Genomic DNA, 13,926 nt, shown 5'->3' with positions numbered 1-13,926 from the left:
GGGATAGTTTTGAGTTCAAGACCAGCCTGAACTACATAGAAAGACTCTGTCTCAAAACCAAAACAGACAAAACAAAACATTCAGTCATTTTTCCTCTTGTTAAATAAAAGTTAGGGGCTAGGTGTGGTGGCACATGCCTGCACCCCAGTACTCTGGGAAGCTGAGGCAAGAGGATGGCAAGTCGGAGGTCAACCTGGAAAACTCAGTGAGATCCTGTCTTAAAAAAAAAAAAAAAGAAAAAAAAGCTGCAGATGTAGCTCAGAGCAAAGGCCCTGAGATCAGTGCCCTGTACCATCAGTCAAGTGACTAATCTTAAAACCTTCGTTCTAGAAAACATAAGCAAACTGCTAAGGAAATCTGTGTTTAATGTCTTTTAAAAATATGATCCTCCATGACTACATGCTGGGTACATCTGGCTGCCATAATCATTAAGGTGGAAGGGAAGGAAACATCTGATGTGCCTTTCAATTCTAAAATCTGGTACCAGGAAAAGCTAAACAGGATCTGAGGGCAATGGACATGGTTGGTGGCTCCTCACTTCTTCCTGGATGTACTGAAGCAGGAAAGGTGAGGCTCTAAGGTTGTCCACAGGGAAGCTGAAAAAGCCTTGTATTTCCTTTTGGTGAAGATCCATAGTGATAATGTGAGTTAAACCTGAAATTTTAAAACAAAAAATTACAAAGCTCTCCCCTACAAGTTAATGGCTACAGCGGATATGCACTGGGTGTTCATGTTCACCTCCGTTTCCTACCAGAAGACTGAAGGCAGCGGATGTAACCTGCACCACAGTTACACACTTTTATTGTAAAGCTTAACAAACCTGAAGTAAAAAATGTGTTGAGCCTAATGCCAAGGAACCCACGACTTCCCAAGGACCAGAGAACTCAAGATAACAGAGAAGTGCTGCCCTCTACTATCAGCAGCTTGATCCTGAAAAGTGAGAAGAGAAAGACGAGGCACATGTGAAAATATGACTATGGAGCTAACAAATACCAAAGCAGTCACAGGTATGAACCATAAAAAGGTCTTTATTAAAAATGCAGGGATAAATATTGAAGGACTGTGGCTATGGCAGACAGGAACAAAAAATTAAAAGCAAAGTAATGATGGCTTAAGGAGTATTCTTACAAGAAAGATGAAGAAATCCTACCCTTACCATAGTACTAAACAGCAAAGAGCACGTGCACAAATACCTTGCAAACGGTCAAAAGGCACTGAGAAATTTCCACAGTAAAGAACTAATATTTTTAATAAACAACAAACAAATAAAAGCTCAGTAATTATAAGGTGTTACATCTGGTTTATAGGCAGGAATTAGGCCTTTGCTATACAGATAGAATGAAAACAGTGAAAATGAGCTGAGCGGCCTGCAAAAAGGCCAGAGGGATGGAGCAGGGGTAGAGCATACCATAAAGAAACAGTAACAGAAAAACCCAGCGTTAAAGCTGAGAACATGAAAAGAATGCAGCTAACTAATGCAAACACAAATGAAGACCACACAGGACTGCCAAGCCTAACAGTTAAATGTGATTAACCAGAGCAAGTAAAAGTGACACAATGATTAAAAACAGGTCTGATTTAGAGGCGAAACAATGAAGTATTATCATTCTAAAAAGAAAAACACAGTAAAAATTATAAGCTCACATATTCTTTTTTTTTGTCTTTTTCCTTTGTATTGGTACCGGGGATCGAACACACAACTGCCTGCTTGCAAGGCAGGCGCTTATGCCGCTGAGCTAAATCCCCAGCCCAGCTCACATATTCTTAAACAAACTATGCAAAAGAAAATAGGTAAGAAAAACCAAGAAATAAATGCAGGAAAAGATCCCAACTAAGACACTTGAGGTGAAGAACTAACCCCAGATAGGGAAGGGTCAGAACGCTATGTCACACTCCAGCGCTCCGTTCGCTCACCTGCTTTGGCCAGCATGGAAGCCAGGAGCTTGCACACAATGGAGCCCCTCTTCCTCATCTTGCTTTGCTTGCTGTAGGGGAAGTAGGGAATGACCCCAATGATGTTCCTGGCACAGGAAGTCTTCAGTGCGTAAGCCATGATCAGTAGCTCCATCACAGCTGTATTGACATCTCTGGAACAGTTAATATTTGTTTTTTTGAGTGAATTATATGTACTAACTCTTAAAAGGGATCTCAATTTTTTTTTCTTGTGGGAGACAGAGGATGAGGTGGTCTTGGAACCTTTCAAAAACTTGTGTCCCTTCTTGCTGAGACAGATTTCTGACAAATATTATGCACAGAGAGAAGGAAATATGACCCTGAAAGGTATATGAACGCAGGGTAGGTCCTGATGGTAATGTATGGCCGCCCCTCTTTGCCAAGGCTGTTTGACCTCAGATGGGTTCTCTTCTTCTGAAGGCAAGGCTGGTAAATCTTTGGGACGCTCTTCCTGTATCTACCTGTACTTAGCCTCTTCTGTCTCCATGTAGGGTTTTCCATGAGTCTTCAAACACCGCATTGTGATGTGTGTCTAGTTGTCCCCTCAAAGCCTCATCAGTCATAGGCTTTTTTTTGGAGGTGGCCAAATCTAGAGTGTGTGACTGATTCATAGCAATGCTGGGATTAAGGGTGCTGGGATCCAGAGGAGGTAACCACTGAATCATCGGCCCACTGACTAGATTGGCACCACCCTAATCCCAATAAACTGGATAGAATACAAGGGACAGAAAGAGGCTTGTCTCGCTCCTCCCTGTTTGTTGCTTCTGCTATCCTGTGGATGCCATCAACTGTTCTCTGTTGATGGCCTTCTGCCAAGTCACTTGCCTCAGAGCCAGCTGACTATGGACTGAACCTCTATAAAATGCGAACCAAATAAACCTTTCTTAACTTTGAGTGGGTATCAGGTATTTTGTCTCAACAACAAGAAAAGTAACTAAAACAGAAATCAAAATGTTGTTTATGGCCATACCACCCTGAACGCCCCTGATCTCGTCTGATCTTGGAAGCTAAGCAGGGTCGGGGCCTGGTTAGTACTTGGATGGGAGAAACCCAAATGTTATGGTCTGTGTGTCTAGATTTATCCCCAAAGCCTCATGCAATCATAGGTTTTGTCCAGAGGTGGCTGAAGCTAGAGTGTGTGACTGACTTATGGTACAGTGCTGGGACTAAGGGTGGGTGACGGCTGGATCAGTCTACTGACTGAATTGGCACTGCCCTATTCCCTCTAGACTGGACATAAGTAACAGAAAAAGCTATGAATAGTTGCCCCTCTACCATGTAGCACCATGCCTTGGAGCCAGCGAGTTATGGACTGAAACTTCTACAAACTCTGAGCTAAACAAACTTTTCCTTAACTTTGGATGTCAGGTATTTTATCTTGGTGATGAGAAAACTAACTAAGAGAAATGGGTCATATTCCCCCACATCACTGGTCCTACCGTAGGCAGAGCAGGTTCTGCAGGGGCAATTCCTGAACTGTTAATGTAGAAGTGAGGTTGTCCTTGTTGTTACCAAGTGCGAATCTGCCACTGACCCAGCAGAGACCTAGGAAGGTTTGCAGAAGGGATGGCAAAGCAAGTTTTTTAATCTGCAGGACAAGCAGGCTATTCCTTCCAGTGTCTTCCTATTCATGCTTCCACCTCTCAAAGGCAGTTTATCCAGAAGTGAGGAAGGACTCTAACAGTGTTTTCCACTTCCACATTCAACTCACAAAACGGCCAAGCTCACTTCTATAGTTTATGATTGCTGTCACTACTGCAGGATTCTATGACTAAAAAACAAACAGAAACAGCTCTCCCAGAGGACAGGCTGATTCCTCAAGACTACAGACATTTCTTTTGATATAATGGTAAGTTCCATTCTTCTGGTTATCATTTCTTTTCTCTAAATATGCCAGACTGCTAATGTCTAAGCCTGGAATCAAAAGTCAGAAGACACATGGTCTTTTGGCACACTGATGACAAAACAATTATCAAATGTTTTCAAGGTACTTGGGAATTCACAACACTCTTCTCTTTTAGTTCAAGCACCCATTCCACAAATATTTACTGAGTAACCTGTGTCAAGCCCTGAGGGGTTAAAACAACAAACAAGGCAGACCACATCTGGGGAAGGCTGGGAACACAGCTTCAGCTTGGATCATCTTTTTTTGCTTATTAAAATACTGAGTTTGTTTCACATGTATACTTTTACTTCCCTGCCATTTCCATATTTGACCACCACTATTATTACGCCCTCTCGTAACATTCAACACATGTTTAAAACTGAGCAAAAGGTGGAATTTTATCTTTAAAAACTAAATAGGCATTCTGGACAACACATTCTTAGCAATAGAACCTGGAAAGTATCCGTCAAATACCATGGGGAAAGTTCTCTTTGCATTACTGAAAGGATAGTCAAATATCAACTGTCACAGAAACAAAGAAAGGCAGAAGATTTTAACAACCTGTTTAAACTGTGTCTTCTTAAAAAGATTTCCTCTGGGGCCGGGGATTTAGCTGAGCAGTGTAAGTGCCTGCCTAGCAAGCCAGAGGTCATGAGTTTGATCCCCAGTCCCTCCGCCCAAAAAAAATTTCCTCCTTAGCCTGAGATTTTGAATAGCCATCTACTTAATCACCTGAAAGTAATTCTTCACACAACTTCCTCTTTGGGACGAGAACCACCTTTTTCTGTATTTGGTTGCATTCTTTTTTGTAGTTTTCGGAAGTTATTTTTTATTTATCCTGGTTTAATTTTTGTATATGCTGTAAATATAGGTTTAATTTCAAGTTTTTGCTTATGGATGTTTACTTATTCCAGTATCATTTGTTGAAAAGACTGTTCATCTACACCAGATTTATTTATGTTTTTAAACACTGAGTTATATATGCATGTACTCGTGTCTAAATTTTCTATTTAGATGTATTTTGTATTTTAAATTTTTTAAGGAGAATAAAAGCAAAATTACAAAACAAGGTAATTTGTGGGTAAGAATGGTTACTACATTTCATATTGTTATCTTCAAATTTGTAACTCAGAGTACAAGATTTTAGCATTTAATTGGCAAATAATATTAGCACAAAACTTTTCAACAAACTAAGGGAAATTAGTAGTATAATTATCTTAAATATCTTTTACCGACATATATACATATATATGTATATATGTACCTATCTATCTTTTTTTTAATTTTGAAAGTAGTAAAATACAACAGAACAAGACAGAATAAAGCCAACTGAGACCATGTAGTGAAACTGGTACAGAACTTTACAGCAGGTTACCAGGATAATGGTTACAGGTATCACAGTATATTTTGTTATCTTTACAATAGTTGTTCTTTCAATCATGTATCTCAAAATAAAATGAAATATAGAACATTATAGAACTTATCAAAACAAATATTGAATAGAGCAGTACCATTAATCAGAATGAAGCAAAACAGTAATAAAAATATTTGCCTTCAAAGAGATGGCAGAAGGAAATGCTCCTTATTTGCTATGGTCAACCTCCCAGGAGATGCTCAGATTTCTGGTTCCCTTTCGCTAATGGTGGACAGGGGAAGCAGGGAAGGGGAAGTGGGATGTCTGACTCTAGGCCGTGCATCAGTAGGTCGCTTGGTTTCCCAGAGACCTAAGTTCCAACATGATGTGGATCTCAGGAGACCCTGGTAGTTCTTCCCCTGGAAGGGCCGCAGTCTGCCACACCGCAGCCACTTACCAGGGAGGCGAGTAGCTTGCTTGTTTTCCCAGAGTTCTAAGCTTCAACATCTGGTTGCGTTTTTGCTTTCGTATCTTCTACAAAACTAGATTCTTTGGGTGTTTCAAGAGGTTTTTTTCCCTATTTTTAGACCTTTGACCTTTTGATCTTGGTGTTGGTTTTGAGTCTTGTCCATTCTGGTTTGATTTCTGTGCTGGAGTATCTTGTACATATCTTCACTGGACCTTTCTTTTCAGTTCCCTTGTCATCAAATCATCTCCATCATCATCATCATCATCTTCGGCTGCCAGTTTTACCCTTTTCTTCTGTGGAACCTTGTTACCACTTCTGGAGGCAGATCATTTCCAGATATACCTAAGCTTTACATCCACTTCCTCTTACTCTTCTGACTCTGCATCTCCCGCACACTAACATACAAGTGGACACACACTTCATCCTTCAGACCACAGGCGGTAAGCCAGGCACGGTGGCGCACATCTGCAGTCCCAGCAGGTGGGAGGCTGAGGCAAGAGGATCACAGAGTTTGAGGCCAGTCTTGGTTACACAGTAAACCCAAGGGGCCAGCCTGAACTACACAGTGAGACCTTGTCTCAAAAACCCCACAGGTGGGATAATTTCGAAGTCCCCAAGGGAAACTGCTGGATGCTCAGACATTTTCAAAGTTGCCTTTGTAATTCACTACCTCTGCTTTAACAATGTGAAATTCATCTTTGCACCAGCCCTTAAACTGAGTTTTTCTTTTGTGCTTTTGGGACAGGTTCTAGCTATGTGGTTCAGGCTGGCCTTAAACCCACTTTGTAGCTTAGGCTGGTCTCAAACTTACAATGATCCTTCGGCCTCAGGCTCCCGAGTGCTGGGATTACAGGCATGAGCCACCACACCCAGCCTAAACTGACCTTCTTAATGACAACGTTCTCATTTTCAGCATTACCCACATTAAAGTGACAATCTTTGTCAGCCTCTAGTTACAACTGAAAGACCATTCTGGGGCCTCAGGGGCTCATGTCCATGTCCATCGACTCTACCGTGGGGTGATGATATGCACTTAAGTGGGAGAAAATGGGGACAGAGATAAATGTCTATCCTATCATTCTAGGGAATAGTCACCAGGACAAAATCACACTGGGGAACAGCTCACTTAACTCCAAAGGAAGGCTCCTCTCCCAAAGCCTTATTCTTTGTTCCACAGCAAGATGATCCAACTCAATGCCTGGTAAGTTCCTGGTGCTAAGTGGGCAAGGCTGCACCTGTAATCCCTAGAGTCCACGTCTATAATCAACACCGGACATTAACTATCCTAGAGCCAAAGTCCTCTTCTACTGCTCGGCTGCTTATCAACTTTGGCTTGACCCTGTGATCTTCCTGTCTTAACCTTCTATTGTGTGCCACAAGGTGGCCTTACACAGCTTTCCTACACTGGACGTGGTTGTTAAACCAGACCTCAACATCAACAACACAACTAGATATGAAGTTAATTTAGTAGATTCTGCAAGGGCAGCTGTTCAAGCAGGTTTTTAGCTAGCACTGTCAATGGAGGAGACAACGTGAGTGGCTCCCCTTGAATGCAGAACAATTGCTTCGCCATTGTTAAATCCAGTCTTGTTTCCATGCACTGACGTGTACACAGCTGGCTATGTACTTCAACTGACTATAAGCAAATAATTACGGATATGTAATCCCCGAGATCAACCTGGCAGTATCCTGATTCCTCACATTGGGCTCTCTGTAAAAGATTGAGCATGGTGGGATGGCAGAGCCAGGTAGTCCCAGGAATGTCAACTGGATAAAAAAAAGAGGCTACGACTCCCCAGCGTGCAAAAGTTTACGTATCAGAAACGGAAGCAACAGCCTCCTCAAACCATTCAAATGCTACCCTAGTTGAGTTATGCAGACTCATCCTTCAGTGTATCATTCTCCCTGTGTATTGCTAAGGTGTTTTTCTCCCCAGCTGGCCAGCTCCTTACTCGCCAATTCCCACCACCTTCACTGTCACTTATCCTTGAACCTCTCCTTTATGGGACAGTAAATTTTGGGAGAGGCCTTTGTCCATATATCCTCACTTAGATTGGATTTAGGACCCCTTGTCTGTCCTTAACTTGGAATATGTCTTAGTGTCTTTACTCTGGCCATGGGTTGCATTGAAGGTGGTAGATTGGAATTAACTTGTCGGAAGTACAATTACGTTTCAATGAGATTACAAATACAACTTTCCAGGTTGTGAGGAGGCCTGAAAAAGGGATTACAATATACGATGCATGGATTACAATCGTCATGGCATTTATTATATACAGTTCCAATATTATGAGGTGTGCAGAGCCTACCACAAAGCAGGCTGAGAGTAAGACAGCAGTGTAACAAGAAACGTAATATTTGAGATTTGTTTCAGGCTTTCCTTTCATTCTAATTTCTCTCATGAGGGTTTGTTTTTCCACTGTTTTCTCTTCCTGCTCACTTATACCTCATGATACTCTCCAGCCCAAGGCCCTCAAAATCATCCTCAGACAAAGAGGTCTTTGTCACACTGGCTTTATCCATTCACTGAAAGATAGTGGCCAAATTGGACGCAGCTACTCTGTGGGCAGCAGGGTGAGGAGGAATTGGCTGCAAGCCTCTGCTTTATCTGTTCCCTAAGAATGTTTCATGCACTTCCAAGGCCAGTTCTTGTAGTCTTTGTATCTAAGTAGGACAATCTTGATTACTTTATCAACAGCTTTTTTTTTTTACCCTAGAATAATCACAACCTTATATAAAATAGCTGACTGCTCTATCATTTTAGATAAGCAAAAATTCACATGTATTGAGGAAATAGACACAGTGTACATATTCGTTAAACTCCAAAGTATAGTCCCAGAGATGAAGTAATGGGAACGTGGGAATCAGGTAGGACTGATTGCAACAAATGAGCTGCCAATGGATTTTTGTTTTGTTTGCTTTTTGATACTGGGTATCAAACTCAGGACCTTGCACTTGCCAGCCAGGTGCCCTGGCCCTGATTTTTTTTGAGACAGGGTCTCACTAGTGATGTAAGTTGCCTTGAATTTGCTTATATAGCCCAGGCTAACCTCAAACTCAGTGACTCTGCCTCAGTCTGCCAAGGGCTGGGATTACAGGTGTGTACCACACCAGCCTGTAAATGGTATTTTAATGTCTTCTTTATATCAACATGCTGGTACTTATACAAAAACATGAAAAGTGTCCTTCAAAAAATACTTTGTAAGTTCCTATTTACTGTACTTAGTTCCACTGCTCAGTGGATTTGGAATTTCTTTGAATAGCCTACACAATTCAATTACTATACCATATCAGCATTATCACTTCATTCAAAATAGTTTGCTATTTCCAAAGATTAAATCTATCCTCAACAAACAAAAACTTACTATTATTGGAGTGTTCAAAAGAAATATGCTGTCAGTGCTCAAAGTGATTTTAGGAGGTCTAAGGTTACTTTGAAAAACAACAACACTAAAACGAATGAGAAAAGAAAGAAAACTTAAGCCTTAGAATAAGAGCTCTGAAGGCAACCAGGGTTATCTGACTGACTAAGCTTTGGTCTGTTTGTCTCAATCAGCTTTTGTTCTTGTGGTACTAGGGACTGAACTCAAGGCCTCATGCATACTAGCCAAGTGTCTACCACTTGTCCTAAAATTAGCTTTCTAATTTTAGGTAACATCCCCTTGCCAGGCATGCCAGGGCATACCTGCAATCCTAGCACTAGAGAGGCTGAGGCAGGAGGACGGCTGCAAGTTTGAAGCCAGGCTGGGCTACACAGCTCAAGGCCAGCCTGAACTACATAGCAAGACCCTGTCTCAAAACAAACACCAAAACAAAACAAAAACCAAAAAAAATCCCTCTAATCCAACCAAAGAAAGATCTCTAAGATACAGTCTTTCACCTCTGAACCTAGCAGCTAACAGTAAAAAATTAAATTCCCTGGTTCTTTTTTATTTTATTTTATTTTTGTATGGGGATCAAACTCGCGACTGTGTGCTTGCAAGGCAGGCACTTAGCAGCTGAGCTAAATCCCCAGCTGCTAAATTCCCTGGTTCTTTAGCTGCTGAAGTATTCAGTACTCAAGTGATAGAAGTAGCAATTTATTGTGTCGAATCCAGGACCCTTTCCCCCCCGAGTACTAAGAACTATAAAAATGTGACTTCTTTTGATAAAGGACATTAACAAGATGCTGTTTCTGCACTAAGAACAACATCTTGGCTGACTAGTCTGAGTGACCAAGGACAGAAAAAAGGGACCACAAAAGAACAGTGCTGTTAACGGTGAATGTTTTTACAGTGTTTTTACGGTGATTGATACCAGATTGCGAATTTACACTGTCAGTGACATGGTCAGGGCAGTCTGAGCTACAGCCAGGAATTTCAGCGCATAAACAGAAACCCAAAGGTCTCTGAAACTTCAGATGAGATCCAGCCAGTGGGGAAGGAAGTAATGGCAAAAAGGGATTACCATGTGAAGATACAGAAAAGGTAAATGCATAAAAATTGTGTATTCATTGATTCATTCTATAAGTATTTGAGGGACTACACATGCTAGTGACACAGATGAAAATCCATTGAAAAAATTCACTAAGGATCTGTTACAGGCCAGGTCCTGCTTTGGGTGCTTCAGGCAGCATGGAACACATGTTCTGTGGGGACATGAAGGGAGTCACATTCTCATGGAAGGTATGGATTCAACCCTATGCATACACACATACCTATGCATACAGCTGCATACTGTGCAGAAATATGCTGCCGGTGCAGGCCTAGCCTGTGCAGCTTAGCAAGACCTTGTCTCAAAATCTGAAATATTTTTGATGTTTTGGTTATGTATCTTTTTTTTTTTTTTTTAATCCGTACTGGGGATCGAACTCACGACTGCGCACTTGCAAGGCAGGTGCTTATGCCGCTGAGCCAAATCCCCAGCCCCTAGTTATGTATCTTTAATGCAATTTTAATTTTTTTATTAACTTGATTGAGTTTTTAAAACTTAAAAAGGTCTGGGGAAGTAGATTAGTGGAAAGGCCCTGGCTCAAATTGCCAGTGTGTCTGCCCCCACACAAAAGTATACTTCGAAAAGAATACCTGCTAGCCTCAGGAACATGTGCTATAAAAACATTCAGTCATAGGCACTGGGTTCCAATCCCTACAACCACCAAATTAAATCTCACTGGGTCAATCCTATGACTAAGAAATACACTGAAAAATCTCAGTGGAGAGTGCTTGCTTACTATGTACAAGGTCCTGGGTCTCATCTCCAGCACAGGGAAGAAGCAGGGGAAGACACAGGGAGATTACACTTTCATAGCTATCAGTCTCTCAACCCTCCAGCTCATCAGGAAAACAAAAAGCTTAACGACCTCCCTGCCCTCCGGTGGCTGTACTTGAGTGGTCTACAAACAGCAGGGAAAGCCGCTCACATCCCCAGTTGTTAACGTTATGTACACCGTGAGGACCAATTATCTGGTTCGGAATGTTTCCCAAATGCAAGCAGCAGGACAAAGGGCCCCAAATACAGCTGCTCTCATGTCAGCCCAAGAACTAATTCCAGTGTTCATTCCGGAGCTCTTCCTGGAGAAGAGCTAAAAGTCAGGGCTCAAATTCCAGCTCCAACTCCAGGTCACAGTGCAGTCAATGAGCAATGCCATTGAGATTTCCTAAGCAATTCTCCCAAAGCCCATATCCTTTGCTAACATAAAGTCAGGTAGGGTAGGGAAGAGAGTAGGCCAATCAACTCTGCCTTTGGACTTAGACCTCCCTGTTTATGGAGGATTAATGGCAAAGCTGGTCCACACCTGTGGCTGAAAGGCTGATGTCCTGTATTCCACCCTTCAAGAAAGGGTTCCTAGCCAGATCTGATGGCACATACCTGTAATCCCAGCACTCAGGAGGCCGAGGCAGCAGGACTGCAGCAAGTTTGAGGCCAGCCAGGGCTACATAGCAAGTTCAAAGTTAGCCTGAACTACATAGTGAGACTGTCTCAAAAAAACCCCCAAAACAATAATATATATATAAAAACAAAGACAGACCTAAAAAAATAAAAAAATTTAAAAAAAAAAGAAAGACAGACCTGTTATCCAGTGGGGACTGGCTTTGTAAGGGGGCTAAAATAGAGATTCAATATTCTATAATTAGTGACATCAAAAAGGTCTCATATTTTGCCTGGTGGTAGGATTTCCCATATTTATCCTCCATTCCCATTTCCAGATTTATGTATTCCAAATAAAAGTGTAAAGAGCTGGGCGTAGTGACACACCCTTATAATCCCACCACTGGGGAGACTGAGGCAGGAGGATTGCCTACAGGGAAAATTGCTGCAAGTTTGAGGCCAGCCTGAACTACGGAGTGGGACTCTTCTAAAAAAAAAAAAAAATGTGTAAACCGGGGGGAGGGGGGGGAATCTGTATTGGTATCTACATCTATCATTCTCTATCAATTCCTACATAATATAATCAATAAGATACTTCTTCCAAAAGAGATTGTGTAGTATCAATATAGCACAATCATGAGTAAAAAATAATACAAGTCACCTTGTGCAGTAAAAAGCTTTGTTAAGCTGGATGCGGCAGACCTGGAAATGTGAGGTAGCAGTGCCAAGTGCTTCTCAAATTCAAGGTACCAAGTCCAGTGCTGTGTAAGAGGAAAAAGAAAAGCAATGCAGAATCTACCTTCCTGTGGATTCCTATGCAAGCCCCTCAGGTCTTATTTCTAAGTTGCCTGTTAAAAACAATGAACAGAAAGACTCCAGTCACTCCAGCAGGCAAATAATACAAAACTAAATTTGCTGGAGAAAATGCAACAGACATGCCTATCAATACTATAAATATAGCTAGCCTGAATATAGCAAGTGCTGTATCTATCAATACTACAATCATAGAACAATCATACACAGCAATTCCATTTCTTGGAATCTTCCTACAGACATAATGGAAACAAGGGCCATGTATCATACATACAAAGATGTTCACTGCACCCCACTGTGTGAGGACCAGGCTGGAAATAAACTGGGAGCATCTTTGCAATACATCACACAGCAGCAAGGAACCGATGAGAACCTGAGCATGGCGGCTCACGCCTACTATCCCAGGGCGGTGAGGCAGAGAACTGCTGGGTGTTTAAGGCCATTCTGAACCACACAGCAAGACCCTGTCTCAATAAACAAATTAATTAATTTTTTAAAAAAACAAGAACACAGATTCACCCTTTCCAAAGACATACAACCTGAATCTCATCCAGAAATATCTCATAAACCCAGGATATAGAATTTTGACAAAGTAACAAAATGTGAGCCCTCAAAAGTATCAAAGTCTGGGCCAGCCGCATAAGTGCCTACCTTGCAAGTGCAAGGTCATGAGTTCGATCTATGGTACCAAACAAAAATATCAAACTTTTCAAAGTCAAGGACTTTAGCTGAGAACTACTGCAGCTTGCAGAGGCTAAGAGCTGCCACACTACACTGGTGCCTTCTGCTCTAAACACTGCTATGACAAAGGGCAGAATGTTTGAGAATCAGATGGGAGTCACAGGTATTAAGGTCCTGATTTTGACGGTTATGTCTGGTTCTGAAAGGGAAAATCCTTGTTTTCAGGAATAGCACGTAGAAGTGTGACAGGTGGAGAGATACAAAGGTAATAATTTACCCTAAAATCAGCCGCTTCACATAGACATAGCATGCCCATGCTGGGTCATCAGTCACACAGACAAGCTTTCTGTAAGTTTCTGTTTCAAACTAAGAATCTTTAACAGATGAGGCAGCTCTTCACATACTGATATGCTTAATTTTTATATGAACATTACATTGTTATAACCAGAGGAAAGTATTAAAATGCTTATTATCTATAGGAAACACTGTGCAGGAGATTTTGTTGCACTTGCATATACATGACATGACTCACGCCATGACCCACTTCCCCGACCTCCCTCAGACCCAGCCTGCTCAGTCCCCTCAATGGGAATAAGGAAAGCCATCCTGTAGGGTTTAAGGATTCAAAGGGATACATACAAAGTGCCTGGCACACTGCAGAAACTCAATGTTATTCCTATTTCTGTCTGCAAGAATCCAAATTTTGTTATTTTTTTCAGGCAGAGTCTCACTACATATTTTATGCTGGTTATGAAGTCACTTTTTAACCTAGGCTGACTTCCAATTCGCATGAACCTCCTGCCTCAGCCTCCCGAGTGTTCAGATACAGGTACATGCCAACTGTGCCTAGCCAGGAAGCCAGATGATTAAGACATGAAGGCCTGAATTTCCTAAGACTAACGGCTGGACCATCTCACCCTTTCT

At 41.7% G+C, this 13,926-nt stretch overlaps 1 protein-coding gene across 4 annotated transcripts in view; it reads right to left on the bottom strand.

Moving 5' to 3' along the window:
• Positions 1–13,926, bottom strand: part of Prpsap1 (phosphoribosyl pyrophosphate synthetase associated protein 1) — a 76,734-nt gene that overhangs the window by 13,763 nt on the left and 49,045 nt on the right. For 2 of the 4 annotated variants that reach the window (XM_063241790.1, XM_003461439.5), the window contains exons 4-5: positions 1,915–2,087; positions 539–654 (exon numbers count right to left, since the gene is read on the bottom strand). In XM_063241790.1, the coding sequence (XP_063097860.1) occupies positions 539–654; positions 1,915–2,068 (270 nt within the window). In that variant the 5' untranslated portion in view covers positions 2,069–2,087. Of the gene's footprint in view, positions 1–538; positions 655–1,914; positions 2,088–12,169; positions 12,270–13,926 lie in introns of all 4 variants that reach the window. The other 2 variants (XM_063241791.1, XM_063241792.1) reach the window with 2 other exon arrangements.

The sequence above is a fragment of the Cavia porcellus genome, unplaced genomic scaffold (assembly GCF_034190915.1).
Source record: "Cavia porcellus strain 051 isolate PalLab524CR breed Dunkin Hartley unplaced genomic scaffold, mCavPor4.1 scaffold_32, whole genome shotgun sequence".
NCBI lineage: Eukaryota > Metazoa > Chordata > Mammalia > Rodentia > Caviidae > Cavia > Cavia porcellus.
The sequence above is the reverse complement of the archived record's forward strand: the minus strand, read 5'-3'. Positions and strand labels throughout refer to the sequence as shown.